The sequence below is a fragment of the Penicillium robsamsonii genome (assembly GCF_028829455.1).
Source record: "Penicillium robsamsonii strain IBT 29466 chromosome Unknown utg000005l_segment0_segment0, whole genome shotgun sequence".
In the NCBI taxonomy this organism is placed as follows: domain Eukaryota; kingdom Fungi; phylum Ascomycota; class Eurotiomycetes; order Eurotiales; family Aspergillaceae; genus Penicillium; species Penicillium robsamsonii.
The window spans coordinates 840,756-867,099 of record NW_026643223.1 but is presented as its reverse complement, the minus strand read 5'-3'; the positions used below and the strand labels follow the sequence as shown (position 1 = coordinate 867,099).

The 26,344-nt window shown below is 48.8% G+C and overlaps 11 protein-coding genes across 11 annotated transcripts; 5 read left to right on the top strand and 6 right to left on the bottom strand.

Annotated features, from left to right (window-relative positions):
- Nucleotides 1-102: 102 nt before the first annotated feature.
- On the bottom strand, nt 103-321 carry N7447_008362 (uncharacterized protein; the record flags this gene model as incomplete). Its single annotated transcript, XM_057232624.1, has 2 exons — nt 247-321; nt 103-217 (listed from the first exon to the last, which is right to left on the bottom strand). The coding sequence occupies exons 1-2, from the start codon at nt 297-299 to the stop codon at nt 103-105; spliced, it is 168 nt and encodes a 55-aa protein (XP_057082166.1). The 5' UTR covers nt 300-321.
- Nucleotides 322-1,403: 1,082 nt separating this feature from the next.
- On the top strand, nt 1,404-2,465 carry N7447_008361 (Glucose/ribitol dehydrogenase; the record flags this gene model as incomplete). The annotated part of the gene is made up of 5 exons (XM_057232623.1): nt 1,404-1,603; nt 1,663-1,739; nt 1,807-1,890; nt 1,941-2,009; nt 2,065-2,465. The coding sequence occupies 5 exons, from the start codon at nt 1,404-1,406 to the stop codon at nt 2,463-2,465; spliced, it is 831 nt and encodes a 276-aa protein (XP_057082165.1).
- Nucleotides 2,466-3,578: 1,113 nt separating this feature from the next.
- On the top strand, nt 3,579-3,797 carry N7447_008360 (uncharacterized protein; the record flags this gene model as incomplete). The annotated part of the gene is made up of 1 exon (XM_057232622.1): nt 3,579-3,797. The coding sequence occupies one exon, from the start codon at nt 3,579-3,581 to the stop codon at nt 3,795-3,797; it is 219 nt and encodes a 72-aa protein (XP_057082164.1).
- pbs2 (mitogen-activated protein kinase kinase PBS2) lies at nt 3,797-5,480 on the top strand (the record flags this gene model as incomplete). The annotated part of the gene is given in 3 exon segments (XM_057232621.1): nt 3,797-4,065; nt 4,077-5,034; nt 5,091-5,480. The coding sequence occupies 3 exon segments, from the start codon at nt 3,797-3,799 to the stop codon at nt 5,478-5,480; spliced, it is 1,617 nt and encodes a 538-aa protein (XP_057082163.1).
- Nucleotides 5,481-6,081: 601 nt separating this feature from the next.
- N7447_008358 (cobalamin-independent methionine synthase II family protein) lies at nt 6,082-7,396 on the bottom strand (the record flags this gene model as incomplete). Its single annotated transcript, XM_057232620.1, has 2 exons — nt 6,082-7,049; nt 7,141-7,396. 2 exons carry the CDS (start codon nt 7,394-7,396, stop codon nt 6,082-6,084), a joined length of 1,224 nt encoding a protein of 407 aa, XP_057082162.1.
- Nucleotides 7,397-8,831: 1,435 nt separating this feature from the next.
- Nucleotides 8,832-10,642, bottom strand: glr1 (glutathione-disulfide reductase GLR1; the record flags this gene model as incomplete). The annotated part of the gene is made up of 3 exons (XM_057232619.1): nt 8,832-9,268; nt 9,369-10,204; nt 10,260-10,642. 3 exons carry the CDS (start codon nt 10,640-10,642, stop codon nt 8,832-8,834), a joined length of 1,656 nt encoding a protein of 551 aa, XP_057082161.1.
- A 1,596-nt stretch (nt 10,643-12,238) lies between these two features.
- On the bottom strand, nt 12,239-13,697 carry N7447_008356 (putative TIM barrel metal-dependent hydrolase; the record flags this gene model as incomplete). The annotated part of the gene is made up of 2 exons (XM_057232618.1): nt 12,239-13,201; nt 13,545-13,697. 2 exons carry the CDS (start codon nt 13,695-13,697, stop codon nt 12,239-12,241), a joined length of 1,116 nt encoding a protein of 371 aa, XP_057082160.1.
- Nucleotides 13,698-13,960: 263 nt separating this feature from the next.
- Nucleotides 13,961-15,790, top strand: N7447_008355 (uncharacterized protein; the record flags this gene model as incomplete). The annotated part of the gene is made up of 4 exons (XM_057232617.1): nt 13,961-14,045; nt 14,112-14,567; nt 14,660-15,078; nt 15,131-15,790. 4 exons carry the CDS (start codon nt 13,961-13,963, stop codon nt 15,788-15,790), a joined length of 1,620 nt encoding a protein of 539 aa, XP_057082159.1.
- Nucleotides 15,791-16,133: 343 nt separating this feature from the next.
- On the bottom strand, nt 16,134-21,502 carry N7447_008354 (Transcription factor; the record flags this gene model as incomplete). The annotated part of the gene is made up of 8 exons (XM_057232616.1): nt 16,134-16,983; nt 17,039-17,825; nt 17,875-17,956; nt 18,012-18,359; nt 18,458-18,515; nt 18,580-18,628; nt 19,011-19,689; nt 19,745-21,502. The coding sequence occupies 8 exons, from the start codon at nt 21,500-21,502 to the stop codon at nt 16,134-16,136; spliced, it is 4,611 nt and encodes a 1,536-aa protein (XP_057082158.1).
- A 995-nt stretch (nt 21,503-22,497) lies between these two features.
- Nucleotides 22,498-24,069, bottom strand: N7447_008353 (GNAT family N-acetyltransferase; the record flags this gene model as incomplete). The annotated part of the gene is made up of 1 exon (XM_057232615.1): nt 22,498-24,069. The coding sequence occupies one exon, from the start codon at nt 24,067-24,069 to the stop codon at nt 22,498-22,500; it is 1,572 nt and encodes a 523-aa protein (XP_057082157.1).
- A 1,083-nt stretch (nt 24,070-25,152) lies between these two features.
- On the top strand, nt 25,153-25,957 carry N7447_008352 (uncharacterized protein; the record flags this gene model as incomplete). Its single annotated transcript, XM_057232614.1, has 5 exons — nt 25,153-25,211; nt 25,259-25,369; nt 25,463-25,628; nt 25,689-25,769; nt 25,826-25,957. 5 exons carry the CDS (start codon nt 25,153-25,155, stop codon nt 25,955-25,957), a joined length of 549 nt encoding a protein of 182 aa, XP_057082156.1.
- Between the last annotated feature and the right edge of the window lie 387 nt (nt 25,958-26,344).

The following is a 26,344-nucleotide window of genomic DNA, read 5'->3' as shown; positions in this document are numbered from 1 at the left end:
GTTTTTTCGAATCTCGTGGATATTTGGCGTCTTACTACAGCTAGTAGCGGTAAATATCGCCTATAAGCATTTGCTAAATAAGTCCTTGGCCAAGGGGATGTCTTAGGTCCTTCGGCTATAACGTTTCGGAGGACAGGTTTGTACAGGTATTGAATATTCATCATTCTGGCGGAACGCAATCGGCCTATCGAAAGATCGAATTGCGCCAGATAATCCACTGTAGTCACCTAGAAAATGGCACCATACTTAAGCATAAGGATCAGAAGGATATAGCTAGATGCAAATTTCAGTCTCTTCATATCACGAATACCAATCCCAAATCTGCAAAATCTGCAAATGAGCTCCTATTGTAAACATTACAGGGTATTCTGCGAAAGCTGGATTATTGATTGCTTTTTAAGCCACGCTTGATTGACTCTCCATACTACTTCAAAGGAAAGGTGCCATGGAGGATGGGAACAGAAAGGAAAGCTCCGATTCTCGCTCTAGTGAAGAGATATAAGTGGAGAGCTAGCAAAATGATGACTTATAGCCGTTTTCTACATCTAACCAGGAAACATAACCTGAAAGAAGATAATAAATCTACCTTCTACCATGCAGCTCATTATATAGCTTCATGGGGACAAAGAGAGAGCCCTAACACGCTGCAAGCACGCAGGTAACCAATGCCTTGCTTCCTTAGTAATAGTAATTACACGCATTACGTAGTAACGGTGCTCACTACGAAGGCATAGCGCTCAGGGTCACATGCGCTCATTTTAATCTAGCCTGCGAATTTAGGTCGTCGGATTCTGTGATAAAAAAGCTTGTGTCTAGGATTGCAGGTTATGTAGTGAAAGACGTATGCTTTAGTTACATAATAATTATGAGAGAGAAGTGAGACGTACTAGGTTTAGTGTAAAAAATAGGACTAGAAACCCTAATAGTGTATAGTAGGTAGAGTTAATATATAATTAATGCATAGAAGTAAACCACCTTGAAATATGGCGATAGACAACTTTGTATGATATACAAAGCTTCGTTTTATGGACTCACCGAGCCGATTTCGTGCTGGGATGGGTTGATGATTTGCAATATACCGTACTCCGTATAGAGAGATGTAAAAGGCGGTCTAAATTCAGGCCAAATACAAGCATTGGGGCATCAAATGGGTGTATACGACCCCCAGCTCAATACCCCTTGGAGTGAATCTGATATACAAGATCCCTCCCACCTTTTTGTTTCCTTAGCTGTTCAATTGTGCAATTCTCTTTGCTTGGAGATCACGTATTGTAAAATCACAAGATCATATTGAGATATGCATAGTCTCGGCCAACACGCCGACAGTGGGTCAACGGGGACTTTATAAAGAGGGGTTGGTCCCCATAATTCTCTTACCTCAACCACAACACAAAATATACAAGATGTCTATGAGCATTGAAGACTGCGCTCAAAGCCGAGATGGCTTCCCTCGTCCATTCCCAGATACGCCTTCAAATGTGTTGGAGCAGTTCAAGATGAACGGAAGGGTGGTTGTCGTTACGGGGGCTGCCGATGGACTTGGTCATGCGATAGCACAAGCTATGGCCGAAGCTGGCGCTCATGTTGCCTTATGGTATAATTCGTAGGTATCCTTTATTCAATATCTGTCTTAGATGGAATTAGTATTAACCACATAAACAGAAATGACGTCGCTATTGAAAAAGCCCAGGTCCTGGCAAAGGATCATGCTGTAAAGGCTTTGGCTTACAAGGTCGATGGTGAGCGGACAGTTGGAGCTTCATGTCCACAAAGAAAAGTGGCAAAATGCTAAGGTTTGATCTGCAGTGTCGGAATCCTCTCAAGTATCCGAGACGATTGCAAAGGTCGTGGACGATTTCGGCAAGATTGATGTGTTCATTGCCAATGCAGGTCAGTTCCCGCGGCACCTTGACATAAAGTAGACAGCTGATTTAGAGAAGGTATGGCGATCTCCAAGCCTATCTTGGAACAGACTCTAGATGAGTACCGGAAGCAGATGTCCGTGAATGGTATGAATATGTCCCTTCAGCGAGATAACGAATTGTGGTGTTAACCGATAATTAGTTGATGGTATTGTGTATTGTTCTAAATATGCTGGCGAGGTATTCGCACGGCAAGGTCATGGCAATCTCATCATTACCTCGAGTATGAGCGGACACATTGTCAACGTTCCTACTGACCAGCCTGTCTACAACGCGACCAAAGCGTACGTCACCCACTTTGGAAAATCACTTGCTCGCGAGTGGCGGGATTTCGCGCGAGTCAACATCGTCTCGCCAGGTTTCTTCGATACAAAGATGGGAGCCGGGCCCTCGGCCCTCCAAGAGGCATACCGCATGTCGTCACTTGGAAGGCAAGGCCACGTGAAGGAAATCAAGGGCTTGTATCTGTACCTTGCCAGTGATGCATCTACCTTTATGACCGGAAGTGATGTACTTATCGACGGGGGATATGTCCTGCCATGAAGAGATGAGGTCTAGACGCTGAGATCAAATTTGCAGAGAATATCATAATTTGGACATATGCAATTTAGATGACACCAACAAACGAGACAATATCTCGCCAAAGGCAATTTCGATATCGGGCTAAAACTTCAAATGTGACTCCGCGCCCGAAGGCGTTTTTGCCCCGCTATGTCAAGCCGCAGGGTCTTTTTGTTCAGGTACGATTTTGATACCTTTCCATCGAGATAGCGAGTATACGGGGTACTGAGCGTAGTGCACTACATATAGCGAAGTACATGGATCAATCGAACCTTGTCGTCGAACGAACGTGCTCAAAAGTCAAACTATTTCCCCAAACTTGGAAATAAAACTCCGAGTTCCGAGCCAACAACGGGCCATGCCCATGAGAACAGTGGAGTAGCATGAGTCAACGACTCACAATGAGCGACGGCCGGAGAGGCCGACAATACCGGGTACGATCTCCAAGGGTACTTTTGCCTCCAATATCGTTCAAGAATGGGGGTTGTCGGACCCGGGCAACATCTTGGCGTGGTCATTTGAATAGGCGTCAAAATAAATAGAAAGCAGGCTAATCAGTGACAGGGATGTATGTCGTCGTCAGCTACAGGAATATCATATCAAGTGATGAAGCCACTTTTCTAATCGAAACACGGCAGACGAGACAAACGGTGAAAACCTGCTTTGGGGTTGGTGTTATGTGATTGGCTGGTGTAGCGGCCCGGTTGGAGATTCAATTCCCTCAGTACACACAATAGTAGAGAGATTCAGTGTATGTTTGTAGATAGACTAGAAAATAGGAAATAGAAGAAAAGGAAGTAAGAAAGATCAAGAGAAAACATTTGAAAGACAGAACCTTGAAATTTACGAGAATACAGAATACAATACGTATTGAAATCGGTTTTCCCCACGTTCTCTATCACGGAAGTGACTTCATGCGATTTCAACTGCCCCTCCTTTCCCTCTTCACCTTTTTTTTTTCATTTTCGCTTTTTGCTTCTGTTTCTGTTTAACTTAGCGCCATCCGGTGCAGCAAGGTCCAAAACGGCATAATCACAGTAATCACACTGGCCATTGGTGTCAGCTCAACCTCGTCCCCGATAACCTTCACTCGCCATGGCTGAAGAACGAGATTTCGCTGCTGAGGCACTCGCGCCTGAAGTAGATGCTCCCTCTTCCAGCGGTCCCGCTCCTCCGTTTCCCCGACAGGCCTCAGATTCCGTCATCCCCCCTTCCGCGAATCTTCAGGACCCGGCTTATCTGCCTCATCCACACACCTGGGCCAGATCAATGCTGCGCGCCGCGGTGGGCCTTCACCACACCAACAACCCTTGATGAGCTCGCAAGGATCCGGCGGTTTAAACCCAGACCTCATGGCAAAAATGAAGGCATTCTCGTTATCCCGCCAAGGTGCCCCGGTGCCACAAGCTGCTTCGACGGGGCACCTCCCCATGGCCCAAGGAAACGGTGCAGGTGCCGCACTTGCTGCCGGTGTACCCCAGAGTGCCGCACGGCCCAGTCCTCCAAATTGGTCATCTTCCCCTGCCATCCCCGCCACTAGCTCTAATCCTTTGTCGCCTCGGCCGGGGGGCTGGCGAAGCGCGTAAAGCCGAGTCTCAAGTTATCGGATATCACAGGTTCGCCCAATCCTGCAGCAGGTGCGGATCAAAAACAGGGCGAACAAAATGGGGAGACTGCCTTCAGCAAATACTCCGAGTTTATCGACACGAAAGAGGGCACTTTGAACTTCAAAAACAAAGCTGTTCTGCACGGAGGTGGTGTCGAATTTTCGTCAGGTCACAGCTTTAAGATCTCTCTGGATGAAGTCGATCGCTTGGAGGAGTTGGGTAAGGGTAATTATGGAACGGTCTATAAAGTTCGACACTCTCGCCCGCATCTACGAAAACCCGGTATGGGGTTGGGTGGCATTGTCAGCCGGCCTCCAGGCCATGATGACACGAGTTCGGAATCCGGGAATCAACTCTCGGGCGTGGTCATGGCCATGAAGGAGATTCGCTTGGAATTGGACGAAGCCAAGTTTGCACAAATCATCATGGAGTTGGACATTCTACACCGCTGTGTCTCTCCGTTCATCATCGATTTCTATGGTGCCTTTTTCCAGGAAGGTGCAGTGTATATGTGTGTCGAGTTCATGGACGGCGGATCGATCGACAAGCTCTACGAAGGTGGTCTTCCCGAAAACGTTCTGCGGAAGGTGGCTCTGTCCACCATCATGGGATTGAAATCACTGAAGGAGGACCACAATATTATTCACCGCGATGTGAAGCCTACCAACATCCTTGTCAACAGCAAGGGCCAAGTCAAGATCTGTGACTTTGGTGTTAGCGGAAATCTGGTCTCTAGTATTGCGAAGACCAACATTGGTTGTCAGAGTTATATGGCACCTGAACGAATCGCGGGAGGCGGAATGCAACAGTCAGGAGCGCCGAGTGCCGGCACCTACAGCGTGCAGAGCGATGTCTGGAGTTTAGGCTTGTCCATCATCGAATGCGCTATGGGCCGATACCCATACCCACCGGAAACATTCAACAACATTTTCAGCCAGTTACACGTGAGTACCTTGACAGCAGTTTTCCGAGTTCAACATTCTAATATCCTTCATTTTAGGCTATCGTCCACGGAGATCCCCCAACACTACCCGAAGGATTCTCCGAAGAAGCGCACGCATTCGTCCGGGCCTGTCTCGACAAGAACCCGAAAAACCGACCAACTTACGACATGCTAATCCGACACCCCTGGTTAGCACCCCTTATGCAGCCACCTACCGAGTCTGGTGATGACAGCGCCCCACTGCCCGAGGAGTCCGGTGGCGATGCCGCTTCATCCACTATCACAGAGGACAAGGAAGTGGCCGAGTGGGTGAACAAGCAACTCAAACTCAAGGAAGAGGGCCTGCTACATGTTTCCGACAAACCGGCACTTCACGCCGTGGCGCTGGATAAGGTCGGCACAGCTCCTTCCGAGGGTGATCCTCACGCTCCGTTGCAAAATGACTGAGCTTGTCACCGGCTATTCGGAATTTTGCATGCTCCTTTTCTCCGGGGGGCACTTTCACGGCGCAGGCGCCGTTTATCACGACTTGCATCCCTATTGATTCCACCATGCCAATATGCCAATATTCTGGTCTTTGGAGTCCATTGGAACGTGGTCAGACCGTCGCCATGGTCATTACCCGCGTGTGATTTGAAACTATTTCAACAAATCATCCATCTGGATCTACAAGAATTTGGTTTATTGAACTAAACTGGGGATAATTTACTGCGCCCAGCCTTACATATCAGGCGCAAGGAACTCATTTTCATATATGTCACCCGATGATTCCGAATTTCCTGCATTCGAACTGTGATTTCCTTCTGTGTCTCCTATGCAAGCGCTATACTTGGCCTTGTAGGCATTCTGGATTGGGTATCATTTTCGTAGATGCAGTCACTGTAGTCTATTAACCTTTCAATTGAAACAATCTTTATTTTAATTTGCTAGTAAGCTAAAGCTATTCATGCGGACATATTAAAAGCCATGTTGAATACAGAACATAAATATACCCCGTGGTTCTCACTGTTGAAACTGGAAAAGAACCACACTCATCCTCTCTCACCACTCAAGCCTCTCCCCAAATCTCATCCGCAATCTCCCTCACCAGACTCAACTTCTTCTTCTGGTGCTCACCAAGAAGAGGATACCCACTCTCATGAGTACTAAATCCACACTGGGGACTGACACAAATCCTCTTGAGCGCCTCCTCCCTAGTCTCCCCAGACCCTTCAGCAACAAAATCAGCAGCCGAATAAATCCTCTGCTTCATAACCTCCTTGTCCTCCAAATCCCGCACCTTGGTACTAATAACCCCGACAACAACATTCTTCCCCTTGGGCAAAAACTTCAACGGCTCAAACCCCCCAGCCCGCTCAGTGTCATACTCCAAATAGAAAGTGTCAACGTCCAAATCCTCAAACAACTTCTTCGCAATGATATCATAAGACCCCTCAGAAAAATGCCGTCCCCCAATAAAATTCCCCCGACAAAGATGAATCCCCGTATGCATATCATCAGGCAATCCAACAAAACAATCATTGTAAAGCTTAATATAAGCGTCCAACAAATCATCCACAGTCCCTTCATTATCGGCATCATCCGCCCATCCCTCCCGGAACGATGTCGAGCAGAAATACGCCATCCCGGGGTCATCGAATTGCACGTTTCGCAGACCGGCTGCATACAGCGACGCAAGCTCGGCGCGATACACTTTCGCAACGTCGGCGAAGTACTCCGCGTCATTGGAATAGGCGTCAGGGGTGTATGCACGTCCTTGCTTGTATCTCATGTGGAACCAGGCGGGAGTGATCATCGTCAGTTTGATATTGTGCCATTCGCTCTGTGGCAGCGACGCCTGGACTAGACGCAGCTCGTGCAGGTTGGATTGGGAGGCTGAGACGCTGTGGGAGAGCTTGCTCCCTGCGATAACAGAGTCACCCGGCATTACTTTTCTGTCTTTTTCGATCAGGCTTACCACGTCTGGGTGGTAGAGTCTGAACATTGAGGATTCGGCGTCTTGGAGGCGGATTGTTCCTGGTGTTTGTCAGTTGGGTTTTCTTTGGTTGCGGCTGTGGTTGTTTGTATATAAATAACAGAGATAGCGGGAACAAGTCTATCAACTTACCCTGGAACTCATCCCACATCAATCCCCAGAATCGGGTGCGGTTGAACTCGCCAGAAGTAACGGCCTTGAACTCGAGGTCTCGCTGCATCTTGACGACATCGCAGATGGCTTCTTGTTCGATGGTGGGCAGCCCGGCAGCTTCGGCGGAGATTCCGGTGGCAACCTTCTCACGAACTTCGAGGAGGTTGTCTGGACGTAGTAGTGAGCCCATGTGCTCGGCCCGGAATGGCGGGCCGCTGCTAAGCTTGTGTGGCATGGTGTATGTAGTTTGGGTAAAAGACTGTCCTTTCGATTATGGAGGAGTTGCTTGATACAGTGATTATTCAAGAGAAATTTCAGCTCTCATGAAGGGGGGCATCCCCATCTCTTCATCTCGGGGCTTCTCCATGTGGGGATTCTATATGCGGGGCTGATGGGGCTCTTAAAACACTGTGGTCTCTCTTTTCACATTCTCTAAATACAGGGAGCACGGGCTGTCATCTGTCGGCTCGATATGTAGATACTAGATCTTCTTATGATTTAATCCTTGGAGCAACAACCTTCAATTTGAACATCGGCATGTCGACGCCTCAATACCTCAACAGGCTAAAAAAGCCCCACATACGCCTATAAAGTTAGCAGAAGATATTTCTTGCAGATAACTCTATGCATGCAACACAGCCAAATATAAAGTCTAAAAAATATGGCATTGTTAAATATTCCATCCAGATTCTGCATTCGCGCATAGTGCAAGTTGAACACCAACCGTCCAAATACACACGTGATATCCCAATAGCGTAAAAAAACATATTACTACGATATCCAGGTTAAAAAAGCCCCACATCCTATCTCCATAACGAAGGACCTGTAAGGAAAAAAAAAATAGGTAGCTTCTCTTTGATTGAGCGTGTCATCCTTAGTGCAGGGGCCATGCTAATCTTCTCTGTATATTTTCATTTGACCATATGCCCCGAAGGGCGAAAGAACATCCTTAAAGTTCCATATAGCCCCTGTTTGCGGGCAGAATTGTACCGCCTACTGATTTGGTCTGCGTAGACATGTATGGTTGCCAGAGTTAGCATGTTTGGGCTCGGTACAGCGAATTGCCTGCTTGCTCAGTGTAGGTGATATGACAATTAGCTCATGTTCAGACAAAAAAGAGCGGGAGATGATGAGATGAAAACGGACGAATATAATCCAACATTGCGGGGCTCTCCTTGTGTGTGGGATTACTCATCCTATGGTGGGGTCATTTCAATGGACATATGTGAATTACAATTGTCAATTGTAAGAACCAGGATGGCTTCTAGATTTGGTATCATGGCCTCTTCAATCGTCATGAATAAGATGAAGGTTGTTGAATGACTTCCATCAAACTCCCAAGCCCTAAGTTCGACTTCGGCGCCAGGCTACCATTGATAATGTGGGGTGTGGTTTGCCCTATCTCTTTGTTTCTTTAGTTAAAAGTTGATTCTAGTTATATACATCTCGCTGATTCTTTCCTTTGTACGTGGCATACTTGCCGAATAGAAGGAAGGATATGGAACTTATTCTTCTGGTGATACACTACATTTTCTTACTTTCCAGGTAGTAGCCTATGGCTGTTTGGCTCCTGAAGATTAAAATCAAAGACCTGCCGTAAGGTATAAATATCGAGATGTTCTAGACTATTATTCAACATATCTCTTCTATTCTCGAACAGCATTACAGTATTACCGCATAGTCACAAGCTCCTCGGCGCTGGTAGGGTGGATAGCAACACAGCTATCAAAGTCCTGCTTGGTAGCACCCATCTTGACAGCGACACCGAAGCCCTGAAGCATCTCACCGACGCCAAGACCAAGGATGTGCAGACCGACAACCTTCTCCTGGGGACCGGCGCAGATGATCTTCATCTCGGTGGGGTTCTTAGCCTTCTCCTCGGGGGACAAGCCGACATCGTAGAACATAGCAGTGAACTTGGTGTGGTAGACCTTGATCTTGTCGTCGCCGTAGCGCTGGCGGGCCTCGGGCTCGGTGAGACCAACGCAGCCGACCTCGGGGTGAGAAAAGACGACGGTAGGAATGTTCTCGTAGGAAATCTTGGAGTGCTTCAGCTCGGGAGGGCCGAAAAGGCGGCTGCCGAGTTGGCGACCGGCAGCAATAGCGACTACGGGGTTGAGTTAGTGTATTTCTTTAGTCTTTGTCCGGCCTCCCGCAGCCCGAGATCGCAATTCCCGGGGACACGAAAAGTGGAGATCACGACTTACCAGGAGTCAGTTCAGCTTGTCCGGTCACGTCACCAAGAGCGTAGACGCCCTCGACGGAGGTGTTCTGGTACTCGTCAACCACGACGTGGCCGCCAGCATTCAGCTTAACACCAGGGATATCCAAGTTCAGGTCTTCGATCTCGGGGACACGGCCAATAGCCCAGAGGAGCTCGTTGACCTCGAGCTCAGAGCCGTCATGGCCGATGAGCTTAAGCAGGCGATCCTTGCCCTTACCATCGCGGATGAGTTGCACCTCCTTAAAACCGCCGTGGTTACGGTGGATGTTAACACCGGCGGCCTCGTAGCGATTAGTCATAGTCTTCTGGATCATAGGGTCGAACTTGCGTAGGAAGTTCTCGCCGCGGATAAACATGTGGGTCTCAACATCCACAGCATTCATGACACCAGCAAGCTCAACAGCGATGTAGCCAGCACCGACAACGGCAATCTTCGGGGGAAGCTCTTCTAACTCGAAGAATCCGTCACTGGTGATACCGTGCTCGGCGCCAGGCACGGCGGGGAGACTAGGCCGGCCACCGGTCGCCAACAGGATATGGGGTGCAGTGTAACGAGCGGTGCCAGATCCGTCGGCCAGCTTGACCTCAATGGTGTGGGGCTCGACAAAGCCAGCGCGACCATGGACGAGGTCGATTCCTTCGCGACCCCAGTTATTCTCGTAGGCGCCGTTCAAGCGCTTGATGACAGCATCACGGGTGTTCTTGAATTGATTGTAATCCTTAGTGATGTTATCGGGAATATCGTAGCCGTAGTTCTTTGCAATGTGCAGTGTCTCGTTGATGGTTGCAAAATTCCATGTCATCTTCTTAGGGACACATCTAAATGTTGTCAGAACAAGTGTGCAATCATAATAATTTTACACCTTATACTCACCCCACGTTGACACAGGTGCCGCCAGATCGCCCGCTTTCCACGATTAGGGTCTTCTTGCCATACCAACCCGCTGCGCGGCGCGCGCTTCCACTGCCACCACTACCACCGCCGAGGACGATGTAGTCATACTGCTGAGTCTCGATGGGAGCCATATTGGATGATTGCTGGTTCTTGGGGGCAGATGATGAAGAAAAGTGCCGAGAAATTGTAGAGAGACGGGAGTGGGGAGCAATTGAGTCCGCAGGGGTGGAGCGGGGAGAGTTGATGGTCGCCAGAGTTCGATTGGTAAAACGACCAGGACGAATTTGCCCGACAGAAGACCGGGTCACTGATGAAGAGGCTCGAAAGCTAATCCGGGATGATTGGATCGAGCGGGAGAGCATGGAGAGTCAGGGAGAGGGGAAGGGAAATTATATACAAGCTGAGGTGGCGGTATCAGGGTTCGTTCATGCACCTACGTTATTCCGTCACTACCGGCGATTTCTCAGCAGTGATTACGTGATCCGATCTAGAGCCCGAAGTCCGGACGACGACCTAGTGAATATAAACTTGATACTTTGGTTTACTATTACTTTTCAGATCTATGGTTTGTTTACATTGTTGATATGTAAGATTATTGAATTCGAAGACAGTATGTATGGGTATAGGAAATTTAGGAAAGAGAGACAGGGAGTGACCGGCACTCCAGAATCAAACTCGCGGCAGTACAAAAGGAAATGATATCAATCAAACAACTCATAACTCAAAAGGCCAGGGTTGAAGCACTGCAATAAGTCAAAACTTAGTTAAAACCAATGAAGGCCAATGAATGTTGAAAGATATTTCAGATAGAAAAGGGCACCAGCCCTATCAATCTGAATATGTTGGTCGGAGTATGACAGTAACAGGGAAGAGGGTATCAAAAATGCGATGGATGGAGGGGAAAAAAAGAAGCCATCAAGTCCGAGTATATGTATATCTTGACTCCATGTCACAATACGCAGTCGGGGTGATATAGTAGTCTCTTGGGCGAAGGACTAGATAGCAGTTGAGGGCGTGGAAAGACGAAGTATGGCGCAATGGGAGTGTCTGGATATTGGCATGGAGTGAGGTCGACAGGGTATCGTTTGATACCTTGCATATTATTCAATCCACACATGGTCATACGATCCTCCTGGTCACATTCTGCTTGCGATGGAGGGGCAATCTTCAGTGTTGAAGGTAGCGTGGGGACCGAGTATTGACTCGAGGTTGTGTTACGAGACGAGAAAACGAAGTAAGAATGTTTCGGAAGGAGGCGACGCATCCCAGACTCCAGAATCCAGGACCACGGCGAGGGATCCTTTCATCTTCGTCTGGGTGCTGTTGGGCAGAACGCTATCGCAGGATGACTAGTGGGTATAGGCGATAACGGCAAAAGAGATGAGGCAGAAGCAGAGAGGGATGTAGACAGAGCGCTCCATATCGGCTGGTGTTGAGGAGTTGCGTTTCATGGTTTTCAAAGGTGTATAATAGCACAGTGGAGTGGCGATGTGTCTAAAAGATCTAAAAGTGAGGGGGTCCAGGAGTATGAGAGAGCCTGGGGAGGGCGGTGTGGTTATCTTATCTGCTTAGGTAACCGTGTTGGGGCCTCAACAAAACATCACCTGACTCAACATCGGACCAGGGTGAAGATGATGTTTAGAGTGGAGCAGGGTATGAAGACACACTTGGATACAAGCGCATTATGACTTGCCAAGATGAGAAATTAGCCTCGACATTTTGATGTCCGTAATCTCAAGTGAATAAATATCGAATATATATTACACTTCGTTTGATGGTAGATGAAGATGTGGGCGCAATCTGCTATAATGTAGACCTAGGAGACAACAGGAGATGTAAACCGGTCAAGGTGTAAAAATAATTACACCAATCAAGTAATGTTAGAAAAAGGACCCCCAAACTTCATATCCCCGCGCCAAAAATGCTAGACATAGTCAACTTTGATAAATGCAGCCACATCAATCGGAGACGACTCCAAGCATCTCCTCTGTGTTCCTGCGAAACAGACGCTCAGCTAGCCCCAGTTTGGTCGCACATAATTCCAAGCAACATTCAGTGAATGGACTGATATCAACACTGGAGAATCGAGTGTGCGGCCAATCAGTAGCATATATTACTCGATCAGGTGCAACAGACAAGAACTCACGTGCCATAGCCTGAAGATCACGCATTTGATGGTCTTTGCTGAGCCGATACGGCGCAGACACCTTAACATATGTTTTCCCAGAGCGAAGCAGAGATATCAAAGACGAGAACCCTGGAAGGGTGTAGGCATTGAAAGCCGCGCCATCATTTTCCCACAACGCGAGATCGGGGCTGCCAAAATGATCGATACAGATGCGCACGCCTAGTCGTGGGAGGATCGACTCAACCATCGAAACCATCTTGAGGGGAAGATATATCTCGATGATCCAGTTGCGAGGCCGGGCAAGCTCAGCATGCTGGAGTAAGGTCTCTTCCAGCTCGGTCTTATCCATCACTTTCCCTACAGACTGAAGGTTGATTCTCAATCCGCGGACTCCAAGGGTATGCCATTCGTCTAAAGTCTCTGGTTTAATGGTAGCAGGGTCAACGACGACGACTCCCCGGCCGCGCGAGGGCCCAAGTCTTCGCAAGGCATCCAATAAACATGAATTGTCCGTGCCATATACTGACGGTTGCACAAATACAAGATTCTCAACACCCAGTCTGAACTCAAAGGCGAGAGCTTCATGTAACGTATGCGGTGTGGGTTGGTATACTGCTGTTGGAGAGACAGGATATCGCTCAGGTTCCACAACGTGCATGTGACTATCCCAGGACTTTGGAGGGAGTCTCTGCTTCAGCGATACACTTGCGGTCGAGACATGTGTTGAACGCCGTTGCTCTAAACGGGTATCAAGCGATATGGATAGAGACCCGCGCAGTATATTCGGTTTCGACTGAGCAGCGGTCAGTATCCCGAATAGATTGTAAGCAAATAGGAACGATGGGGGATTTCCGATAATAAACGAGTAGGCACAAGTATATATATAAAAAAAAGCCAAAATGAAGCCCCGAGAAGATACTCACAGAAGAGCAGCTCCAGCTAGAGGATGTCAACCTACGATAGAACCTAAGAGGAACCATACCAGTTTCACCACTAAATATCCGCGAATGCCGATTCAAGTACCTACAATGCAGGGTTTTTTTTCTTCAAATAAAAGCATCCATCGGCCGTATTCGAACGGCACTATATGTACGGGGTGCAATGTACAGGTCTTGTACGACCCACCTTCAGCACACATGCTTGTGATCAGGTGCAGGAAAAATTCGAGCTCGGAAGTTGTCCGTCAAGGACTCCCTTCCAACCCCTAAGCAGTCATCCGGGCCTGTCAAATGCGGTAATGAGCCGTCAAGCGGAGCCAAAAAGTGGATAGCTGCGGCGCGATCCGACATTGAAATATAGAGTCACTTGGAAGTCATTGTAATGTGAGAAAGCAATAAAGCAATATGCGGAATCATTTATGTATATTACAGTAACTGGTGCTCAAGTCCTTGTAAGACATGGTGGAAAATGTGTAGGGCAATACAAAGCTCGGACGTTGACCGAACCACTTAGCTCGGACGCCGAGCACCCGGTCGTCTCCTGTCCACTCCCTCACTTCATTTCCCCCGGATTTATTGCTATACGCCCCCACAGCTCGTTTATATTAGGGGCCATGCGATGGATCACGCCACGATGGTCGACCAATCCCTACTGCGCCATGGTGATTGTTGTCATTGCCTGTGGCGGGATTCCGAAAGGTATGATCCCCCCCTCCCACTAGACTAGCTTGTCGGACAGCGATCTGCGACACTATACCTACATAGGTAGTGACATCGCTAATTGCGCATTCTCCTCATTAGGATATGACGAGGGTGGTTATAGTGCCAGCGTCTCCCTCCCCTCCTTCAAGTCCGAATACAAGCTCGTTGAACAATGGGGGGTCGACGATACCGAGCTAGCTAATCGGAAAGCGAACATCAGCTCCTTCAACGTCCTAGGTGCAGCACTTGGTGCCCTGATAGCCCTCGACCTCAACGATCGACTGGGACGCTTGGTGGCGTGGCGCCTCGCGTGCATCGTGTGGGCAACGGGGTCATTGATCCAAATATTCGCATCCGGTATATACGGACTGCTCTTGTTCAGTCGCATATGGGGCGGGTTAGGCGCGGGTGCTCTAACCGTGACTGCACCACTGTATTTAACCGAAATCGCCCCTGCGAAGACGCGAGGTCTAGTGGTGGGGGTATACATGGTAGTCTTACTGGCCTTTCTGGCCGTAGGTAAGCTTTGGCCCTCTACTCCGTAGTCCGTACACATCGTACATTGTACGCATATTCATCCCCCAATCAGACCAGCTAACACTATGTTTCAGGTTTCTTTATCAACTATGGCGCCAGGGTCCACATGGCGATTACGCGAACCCAATACCGCCTAGTTCAGGCTGTGCCTTTAATCCCTGTCGGTATCGCATATGGTCTGTCGTACCTTTGTCCCGAGACTCCTCGGTATCTCGTTTCAAAGCAGCTCCATCAGGATGCGCTAGAGGCTCTGACACGGTTACGTGGCAAGCCAATCGATGATCCTGAAATCACAAAGGAGTTCGCGACTATCGATGCACGAGAGCGGGAGCGAGCAACAGACCTAGCGTCTGTCTCTCATTGGACTATATTCAAAGAGACCCAGACGAACCCGAATTACCGACAGCGCTTCTGGCTGGTAATGACTATGCAAACTATCGCTCAGTGGACTGGCGGCAACGGCATCACATACTACGTAACGACCATATTCGAGGTACGTCAACTTCAAGCATCTGCATCAAGTAACAAACCACTAACATATAAAGCAGTACGCGGGTGTAGGAGGCGACACAGCGTCCCTAGTCTCATCAGGCGCTTACGGGATCGTCAAGCTAATTTTCACAATGGCCTTCACATGGGGTCTAATCGACCTCCTCGGTCGACGTCGCTGCACACTCGCCGGACTGAGTCTACAGCTAGGGGCGCACATCTATATGGGTATATACATGGGTCTGCGTCCAGGCTCAGCAGACAACAAAAACGCCTCCAACGCAGCCATCGCATCCGTCTTCGTTTACGCTGTCGGCTGGTCTATCGGCCTCTGCACTGTGCCTTACCTGTACGGCACGGAGATTTTCCCAACACGCATCCGCAACCTCAGTTATGCGATTAGTATGGGGCTTCACTGGTTCTTCCAGTTTGCTGTTGTGCGAGTTACCCCTAATATGTTCGTCTCGCTTGATGTCTGGGGTGCTTATCTCTTTTGGGCGCTTATTTGCTTTTCTGGGCTGGTTATCCTTGGAATTTGGATGCCTGAGACGAAAGGTGTGCCTATTGAGCGGATGGGGGATTTGTTTGATGGGCCGTGGTATTTGCGGTGGCGGGCTAAGCCGAGGGCGTGGGATGTTACTTGGTCCACTGATATGGCGCATAATGTCGAGTTGAAGGATGCTCGTGCCTTGAAGTTTAGTGGTTCTGTTATTTAATGATACCCCATTTTGTTATTATTGGCCCATGTTTTGACTTTTGTGGCGCTTCGATTCTGTCCATATTGCGATTCCAAGATATATCCCATCTGTTTTGCATATAACTACAACTTCTTTCCACCTCACAGTATCTCGTTTCGGAACAATAATTGAAACATAATAGTTACTGGTTTTTCTCTACGGTAAAGCTCACAAATTACCTACACGGACGTACATCTGGGAATACATGTTATATTCTAATAGGTTGCTGTATTGAATATGTATTTGGGAATCATGAAAACAAAACCAAGTGGGTGGGCAAAAGACGGGGAAAAAAACATCGTCCAAGTAACGCTATATAAGATCATTGAGAAGGTCCACCCCAGCCCTGCTCGAAGCCAGGCGTCATATTCGTCGTAATCGGCTGCGCATACGAGAATGCCTCATAAACCTCCGGCGTGATTTCGTAGGAACCGGGGTCATCCATCGTCATGACGGCGTTTGGCATCCCACCTAACAAATGTGTAGGCGGCATTTGAGGCATTTCACCGGTATGCGGAATGTTGAAACCTGCTGGGTGCTGGAAGGTATTGTATGGTCCCATGAGGGGCGGGTGTTCAGGGCCGGTGGTTTGGACTTGCGTGGCTATCGATGCTTGTGGTTGGTGGTGATGCTGACCTGGTGAGACGTGGCGGGATGGGTTGCTGCCTATTGATGGGGATTGGCTGTGGTGGGAGTGGTGGGGATGAGGATGGGGTTGGGGTGGGGAGTGGTGATGTTGAGGGTGGTGTTCCTGTTCAGTCTCGGGAATGGGTGCGGGCATTGGTCCGTGGATGTTGATTTGGAGTTTTTGGAGCTCTTGGGAGATGAGACTGAGTGCTGTTGTAATAACAGGATTGGCGGCTTTGACTCTCTCAAGGGCAAAAATGCAGAACTTGAGTTTGTCTAGTGTTCCCGGTGCGGCGTATTTCAGGGCTTGGATCTCCAGTAGGAAAATCGATGCGGCTGTGTAGATGCTGTATGCTAGAGAGAGGACGACGTGGCTGTCGCCGAATGTTCGGCGGTATAGATCGAAGAGGGATAGGATTGATGTTGCTGATGCCATGCATTGTACAAGATGGGTCGAGTCGTGTGCCTCGGGGCGCGCTTTGAGCAGCTCTCGAGAACAAAGAATTGGTCGGTGGAGAAGGATGTTGATAGTATGGTATAAACAGCTAGAAAGAGTCCAGTTAGCACTGTGTTCCAGTGTACGCAGGATTGAGCACATACTTCAAAATGACGATATGGCTTGGTGGTGAGTATGGAGGAAGGTCTACCGCCGTCAATTTCAAGTAGTCCGGTAGCTCATCCCACCAGTCACTCAGATTCTTAGCCTGCTCCTGAACACAATCAAAGAACTCCGAGTCCGTGCTTCGGCGGATTGGGTCGTATATATGGATCAGAATCTGGTTCAAGACTTCCGCCAGGCCGCACATCTTCATGAAACATGACGTTGAATGCGCCTGCGTCGGCGGATAATGAGCACCGTCGGTGAAGCTCACCCCATGAGGTGTCCATATTTCGATCTCAGCGGTGTCATCGAGAATCATGCGTGGTGGGCTAACGCGAGAGTGCTGCATCGTGGGCGCCCGGCCAAAGTACAATGAAACCACCTTATCCCAGAAATAACAACTCCAGAATAGACGGTTCCGTATTTCAATATCCTCATCACTCAGTTGAGCGGATCCTGAATATTTCCGGCTGTCGATGGATATCCCCAAGTCGTCCAACAGTCGGAAGGCCATACCACTGTATAGCCAAGCCTGCGTCCGATTTCCACGGCCGCATTCCTGGGCACTGAGAAGGAGTAATGTCTGAATAGTAGGGATGCCTGCATAGCCAACTTTGAGAGAGTCGAATACCCCAGTCAATGCGCGATGGGAGAATTGTGCACCGCCGTCATAAGAGTCCAGAAGTGGGCCAATCTGAGGCTCTGATTTGCACCAGCGCACTGAGTGTGAAAGAATGGCATTTAATAAGACGTCGGAGTAATAAGTACCATTAATTTTCATATCACCTATTGAAGGTTAGTGTCATATATCTGAAAATAGCAAGGTCGAACAGACGTGTAAATGCAGGACGGTAGACGAAATTCCACAGCGGCTGGATCCAGCACCAATGCGAGTCGAGAAGATACTGGAAGGGCTCCTGCGAGACTGTATCAGCATCCCTATCCCTCAAACAATCCACCCAGGACACATACCGGCATAGAAGCCATTTGCTCAAAAGCCCTTTCCCGCCATGCGCTATTAACAAGCCGCTCTTTGCGACCCTCCAATTCCTGCGCGTAATGTGCCGTCGATGCGGCTTCACTCACTACCCCACTAGGCAGCTGGAACAAACTAGTCGGCCCATGAAATGACACGCGACCGTCATTTTCCACATTAAGACCATCGAATGCTTGACTGAGATCTTCAGCACCGGGATCGACCTTTATCTTCGTTCCGCTCGAACTAGACTCAGCCGATGAGGGCGATCTCGTCTTCCGCGCCTCTTCCCCCTCCCCACGCTTCAACAAAGCTTCCTCCAACTGCGCAACTCTAGCCTCTAGCTGTTTTGTGTATGATAACGTCGGGGCTCTTGGAGAAAGATGTGTCAGCGACCGAATGGAATAAAAGAGGGGTGGATCGACCCACAAGCTATACACACACTGCTCGCTGCGCGCGGCGCATCGCGAACATGACGGACTACCTCCGTTACATTTAACCTGGCGAACAGTTAGCTCGGTTATCTCGGGGTACTCGGTCTTCGTCCGAGGGATCCGCGGTCACCTTGCGTTTGCGACAGGCCTCGCATGAGAAGGCGCTCTTCCGGGGGAGACTGGTCTTGGGAGGCTCGGCCATTCCAGTACCTTTTCAAGGTCCCGATTCGTTAAGATATATTACCCCCAAAATATCAAAATATAAAGAGGAATAAAAATAGGAGAGAAGATTTTTGGCCCCACGGGCATTAAGCTTTTTGAGAAATAGATAGTATTGACGTCGAATCAGCTTGAGGTCAAGTTGGAGTAAGGCGAAGGCTGGAGCTCATTGGTCGGAGATTTGGAGATTTGGAGAGAATCTATATCCACAAGTATAGGATATACGTTAAAAGGTTATAGGTTATGGGTTATATAGAAAGAGTAAAAGGCAATTAGATGTGCTTTGCTATTTGCATGGTATTCAATTGTATACATTCCCTTATTTGTTTCCTTTCTTGAAACCCGACTTGCCCTTGCCATTAGCCTTCTTGGGGTTCTTAGCAGATTCCGCATCACCCTTGCCCTTCTTCCACCCGATATTACCATCGTGTCTCATCTGCGCATCATCGAGACGCTTCTTGTCCTTGTTGCTGAGCTTGACATTGCTCTTCTTGGTATTGGGACCGTTCAACTCGACGTTACCCAGCTTGCGAGCAACCTTCTTTTCCTTCTCGGTCTCGAACCACGTCCGCTTCGGCCGCGACATGATCTCGTTTCCGTGCTTCATGAGGTTCTCACCCTTGGTGAATTGCATCTCGGCTTGAGAGAATTGCTTCTCGGTCTTCTCCTCTTGCAAGATCTCAGCAACCTCGTCGGCCAATTCCTCGGCCTTTTGCGCCCAGCTGTCTGCAACAGATTGCTCGATCACACGACTGACGATCTTGGCGCCTTGGGCCTTGCCGGCGCGGACGGCAAGCTTGACAACCTTGCGGTCGGGCTCGGCGGCAATTGTGCATGCACGACCGGAGCGGCCAGCACGGGCTGTACGTCCAACACGATGCAGGTAGATCTCGTGGCTCTGGGGTGCCTCGTAGTTAATGACGGTCTCAACACCCTTGATATCCAGACCACGAGATGCAACGTCGGTGGCGAGAAGGAAGGCGACCTTGCCATCACGGAAGTTTTCGACGGATTTGATACGCTGTATGAAAAGTTAGTGTTGTACATACAACAGTACATGAATTGTTTGAACATACCTGTTCTTGGCTCAGACTACCGTGTAGCTCTGCTGCCTTTAAGCCCAATAGGCCGAAAATGATACGAACGCGGTGAGCTTCCTTCTTCTGTCGGAAGAAGATGATGACACGCTTGTTGTATGCTTCTTTACACAGGTACAGGAGGTAACCGAGACGCTTGTCCTCCCGCCCAGGGCGGAGACGCACGAACTCTTGGACAAGGGTGGATACAGTGTTCTTCTTGGCATCGACCATCAAGCGCATTGGGCGGTTCATACCAACACGAATGAGCTTGTCGATTGAGTCTGTCATGGTCGCAGAGAACAGCATAGTCTGGCGAGATTTGGGAATCGTGGTGAGAATCTCGTTCAACTCATCGGCGAAACCGTCCTCAAGCATACGATCGGCCTCATCAAGAACCAGAATCTCAAGGGTATCGACTGTGAAACTGGGCGAGTTGCGCATGTGATCAATGAAACGACCGGGGGTAGCAATAATGACATCGGGGCGCTTCTTGAGCACGTTCTCCTGCTCGCGAAGACTGAAACCACCAACCAATTGACAGAATGTGACGTCTGTGTATGTGGCCAGTTTGACGGAGACGTTGTAACACTGAACAGCCAACTCACGAGTGGGCATCAGAACCACAACACGACTTGTAGGGACCTTGCGGGGACGGAAGAGAAGACGCTCGAGGATAGGAACAATGAAGGCAGCGGTCTTTCCGGAACCAGTCACGGCACTACCGACGATATCCTTGCCCAGCAGAGCAACGGGAATCGCCTTGCGCTGGATAGGAGTGGGGTCTGTGAATCCAACTGCGGCGAGACCACGAAGGATGGGACGGGAAAGATTGAATTCTTGGAAAGTCATCTTGGCCATGCTGGCCTTGGTGTCAACCTTTTCTTCGGGGGCAAAGAATGCTTTGCGCTTCTCTGCTTCCTCCTCGTCCACCTCGCTCTCTACATCAGACTCCACATCTGAGTCCCTGTCATCGGGGTGACCAACGGGTGTGGCGACAGAGTCGTTGTCGGATGCAGCATCGTCATCGGAATCCTCATCCTTATCCTCATCGTCCTCGCTTTCACCCCCAGAGCCAGGCTCGGGGCCCTCGGCATCACTCTCCTCCTCGCCATCTGCGCCCATGCCGAAGGCATCCTCAGCCATGAGCTCATCGTCCTCGAAGTCAACAGGCATTTCGTCGCCTGATGCAGCCTCGTCTTCGGATGCGCTGACGCTCTCTTCCTTCTGGACGGGGTTCTTCTTTTGCTTCCGAGCAGCAGCCTCATCTTTCTTGGCCTGCCTCCGCTCGATGATATCGTCAATATCAACGGCCTTCTTGTCGCCAGAGCGCTTCTTCTCGTTGTCATCAATACCCCAGCCATCGAAGCCTTCAGTGACACCTTGGTTCGCGACACCGCCGACATCGAACTCGAACTCGGGGTCCAAGACGCCGTCGTCTTCTGTGGCATCCGCTGCAGCAGCATCGTCGTCCTCCTCCTCTTCCGATTCGGGTTCGGGTGCGGGCTCGGCGTTCTTTTTGTTCTTCTTGGCGTTTTTCAATTGCTGCTTTTCTTGCTGCTTCTGTTTCTTGTTCTTGGGCTTGACGCCTTCGACCTCGCGCTTGCGCTTTTTGTTGTCTGTTGCTGGCGCATTATCATCCTGCATCTCGTTGTCGTCATCCTCTTCCTCGAAACGGGTTTCGATCTCGTCGTCGGAGAGCGTGAACACGAAATCATCGTCTTTGGCGGAACTCCGCTTCGTCGATTGAGGAGCCATTTTGGAGGCTGACACAAATTCCAGTGTATATTTGGTAGCTGAATATCTTCCACACACTCTCAAACAGTCTCAGTAGAAAGTTCAAGACCCCCGAACACTGTGCAAGCAACTCAATCTCGCCGAGAAGAAATGGATCAACATGCAAAAAAAAAGTTCCCCGGGCGGTGACAAGAAAATTTCAGATGACATAATCAATCCGCTTCGAGCCCGATTGTCAGCTCTACTTCACTGAATACCTCACCATCCCAGGTTTTATATGTGCAAGAGTCATTTTCACAAATTAAGCATCTTCTTTTCTTCCGTCGTCTGCCTAACTATAAAGGAAATATCCCCAAAGAGCCATCTAAGCAAACTACCTGAGAAGATCACTGAAAACACCACTGAAAACACCACTCGAAAGTCATCATAAGGGCGCATAAGCGGCAACTATTCGTGTAGGTTACAATTAAGAAAGAATTAACATAACCATACATTTTCAATCAACTACCTATCTAGTTAGACATTCCTCGTCTGCTCAATATCCCCCGTATGCTCTTCAACATATCGCCTTTTTTTTTCTGGTGAGACATCCAGGACACAACATCCTGGGTACAGACAGACCATCTCATCTGTCTGGCACATTAGTCTCATTATGTTTTCAACTTTTTTCTTCTTCTTTTTTTGTTTTCTTCCAGACCGTCGTTCTCCCGATTTTCCGAACATGATATTCGTCCACGGTCTCCACATCACTCATTCGCAGGCGCATCAGAGGTAATGAGTATGGGAGACTGAGCACCATTTCCCTGGGGCTTAGCTCGAGCCTGAGGTCTGTTATCAACCCCATCGCTCACATGTGAGGCCCGGATGCGATGAGCCATGTAACGAAGGTCAAAACTAGGAATATGTGTCAGTGAGAGAGTGAAAAGAAAAGACAGGCCCTACCTCTTGCCAGTCTTCACTCTTGCATTCTCGAATACGCACTTGTTCTCGAAGCCAAAGTCCTTATCCAACCACTTCTAGATCCAGGCATGCTCCTCATGGGTCTCTTGGGATGTTGCAATGGCACAAATCAGTGTTGTGAGTTGGCGGCCATAGCCCGGTCCATACTGCACTGTGCCAGTTTGGTCAAACTCATAATCGGTGCTTTTTCCAGAGTTCACATCAAAGCAATATAGGACCATATCAACAAGTGCCCGCCCAATGTGCTGATTCTTGCTGCCCTCTCGAATGAAGACATGCAGCTCACCCATATTCATGTCAGCGCTCTTGCCGTGGCGATGGAATTCGACATAAGCGTAGCCAACCACGGGGTGGATCTGATTGCAGCACAACTGCTTCGGCGGACGTTGGGCAGCGACGACGAAGGGGAAGTGGTTATCTCGGCAAAATTGAAGAAACTCCTCGAAGCCCTTCGCATCCATAGGTCGGGTTCCGCTGCTCAAAGCTGAGTTTTGTGCATACCAGTTCATGATTTCAAGGATAGAAGAAGCATCACACTGCTCTGCAGGACGTAGGTAGACGCCAGGTGGGACAACTTTTGAATCTGGTGGTAATTCTAGCCAAGCACGGTAAGCTGCGGTGCGACTCAGGTGCTCTTGCTGTTCCTGTTCCTTCTTCTTTCGTCTTTTGTTGACCTCCCCCAAGTTGTACACATAGCCTTCTGACGTCTCGTGCCAATGCAGGCGTGTCGGCTCATCTTTCATGTCCCTCGGGGCGGGGATATGCTTGGTGTCAGGCAGAAACATAGAAGACTGTCCGTCGGGCATCGCGGTTCCATCAAAGAAAGCAGCATGATAGATGTCAACTTGGCATCCGGCCGGAAGCTGATCCCACCAGTTGCGAAACTGGTTTCTGACAACCGCGTTGGGAAGATCGAACGATGAAATTCTGTGTTTGAGTTCGTGCCAATGATCATTTTGTCCTTCGAGGTCCAAAGTGCAGTCACCAGCAAGAGATTTCTCGGGCTCGTACATAGCGCTGTGGGATTCCGATGTGAACGTGAGGGTCCCATCATGGATGCTTGGGAAGATACGGCGAGATTTTCCATATGCCTTGGCTTGAATCTTGTGCCGAGCATTCCAATGGGCCCTAGACATCACATTGTTGGATCCTTTGACTGTCTTTTCGCTGTCTTCGTATGCATTGTCAGGAATAAAGTCGGGTGGGTCAGATGTTGCCCATGGCTCAGGTTCCTGGACACCTTCGGCAATTCTGGGATGTGCGAGCAATTGATAGACCTTGCTGCTCATATCGACTCCAGGTCCATCCCTGGCTGCGGGGAGCATCTCAGGGCAAGAGTGACTCTCGTTTTCCATGCCAAACAGAGGATGCTGCATGGGATTGTTCTTTCTCCTCTGTTTGTCAAATTGTTTGGTCAAATCCCAAGTTTGTGTCCAGCTCAGATTCTCTATGCTCTGTATCAGCTTGTTTCGTTCCATCTCGTTCATGGATTCGAAAATATGAAGCATGGCTGAACTAGAGCTAGTTGGGAGCACTGTCGGATTTGGCTTTTCGAAATTCTTGGGTGGCTTTCGGTGGGTATCATTCCTGCCAGAGAGTGGCACAGGTAATTCGACTTCTTCTGCCATTTTTATTCGACTTGGATCACACGGAATTAAATAAGGGCTTCTAGTAGATTTCTTCATGTCAGCTGGGATGCTTGAGCATCAATGTTATGATGTATCTTTGGTCTGTTCTGGGTCACCGCTCGCTTTTCTTCACTAGCATGTGATGGTGGTGAGCGAGGAAGCAAAGCAGTTGGGAAGACCTGGTCACCCACTTGGGGCAGTGCTTGCAAATGTGTCACTGGGGGCGGGGAGGGGGTTTTGTGCTTGTTGCTCAAAGGATGCGTATAAATGCTAGGTAACACGCGTACCTGAATGATTGGATGCGTTGCAGTCAGTCCACTGGGGAGACTGGACTGTAGAGCACGTTCTGTTTCGCGATACGCGACACGTTGAGTGAGAGAAAAAAACGAACGAAATTATGAAAGGGAGAGATGATGACGAAAGGAAGAAAGAGAGGGGGGGGGGATGATATGGAGGGAGAGACAGAGAGGGAGAGGACCATAAAGGGTGGAGGACTGGGAAGCCTCGAACGTTCAAAGTCGAACTTCAGCTAACCTTCACAAAGTCCTGTTATCCGATTGTATATATGATGTTTCTACTCATCCGAAGAGTTAGTGCTTCTAATAAGACTTCATTTCAGTTACTTCGTAATCGTAAGAGTTGATATCTGAATAGACCTTCCAAGGTCTAGATGAAGTCGACACACATGATACAAAATTTCAACGTGACAGCATGAGCTACGGTCTATTCTTTGCAGTATATATATCTGAAAGTTTAAATTCGGATAAAGTGATTTAAATCCTGGGATTCCATGAATTGTAAACTTGTATTGGGTACGGAGTATACAACTTGCTACTAGTGCGGTGACCAGGAGTTTGACGTAGTGTTGGAAATTCAAGCTATCCAAATTTAGGGGAAAGTACATCGGCGTGACATTCACATAAGCATATTTGAACTGAAAATCATGTTATAGTAATGGGGAGAAATATAATATCGGAAGATCCATATCCATTAGATACGGTCAAACCCCCATTTTGAGCCTACGCAGCATTTTTCCCTTTCCAACTCCCCCCAAAATACCTCGAGCAGGATATTTTCGCAACCATGCTGTCCATACTCCGAAAAGCCAGATTAAAGGATAAAGAAATGCGTATATTGATGCTGTATGGACACCGAGCTGTCGTTTAGACCGAGATGCTAATGATTGTAGGGGTCTTGATAATGCCGGGAAGACGACCATCGTCAAGCGAATTATGAAAGAGGATGTCACGACAGTCAGCCCGACTTTAGGATTTATCATCAAGACAATTGACTTTATGGGGTAATTTTCCTTATTTATTAATATCTCGAGCTCTGCTAACTCGGCTCAGATACAAACTCAACATCTGTGAGCCAACCGAGATCACTGAGACAGCACCGTACTGACCGCACTAGGGGATGTCGGAGGACAAAAAACACTCCGATCCTACTGGAAAAACTATTTTGAAAAGACCGACACACTAGTCTGGGTTGTCGATGCCACGGATCGACTCCGGGTTGACGATTGTCGACAGGAGCTGTCGGGTCTGCTTCTTGAAGAGGTACGGATGACGTCTCCACCCGCTCAAACTTGAGAACGTCAACTAAACCGATTCTACCAGCGTCTTACCGGAGCTAGTCTGCTGGTATTTTTGAATAAGACAGATGTGGAACATTGCATGAGCGAGCAGGAAGTTCGAGAAGTAGGTTCAAGTCTAGAATTTGGTGAAGTTGGTGGATTTGGCTAATGTTTCTGCAGCGTCTCGATTTGGATTCAATCAAAACACACAAGTGGACTATCTTGCCCTGCAGTGCAATGACGGGCATGAATCTGAATGAAGGTCTAGAATGGGTGGTACAAGATGCCAAGGATCGCTTGTTCCTTTACTAGCACAACCCGCTCATCGGAGATCGGCCTATGTTCGTATCCTTATATTTAAAATTTTAGATGGATCACCTCTACTCAAGACTTCCGATCAACGACTATAACTAACGTGCCATCCGGGTTTAAACTTTGCTTCCAAAAACCATGCCGTGCATTTTATGCATACCCTTTATACTATATTAGAGGGCACGGAAATGTTCCAAGTTGCAGAAGGCTCCGATAGGTGACAAAGAGTTAAGAGTTTTCTCAATATACATGCAAGGCACAAACTGATATATCCACCCACGAAAACAGCCGAGCCCCTGAAAACCAGAAAAAGCTGGAAAAGCCAACCCCCAAGGGCACCATGGAACCAAACTGCGGGGCGAAACCTGTTAAAGCTGAACTCCACAG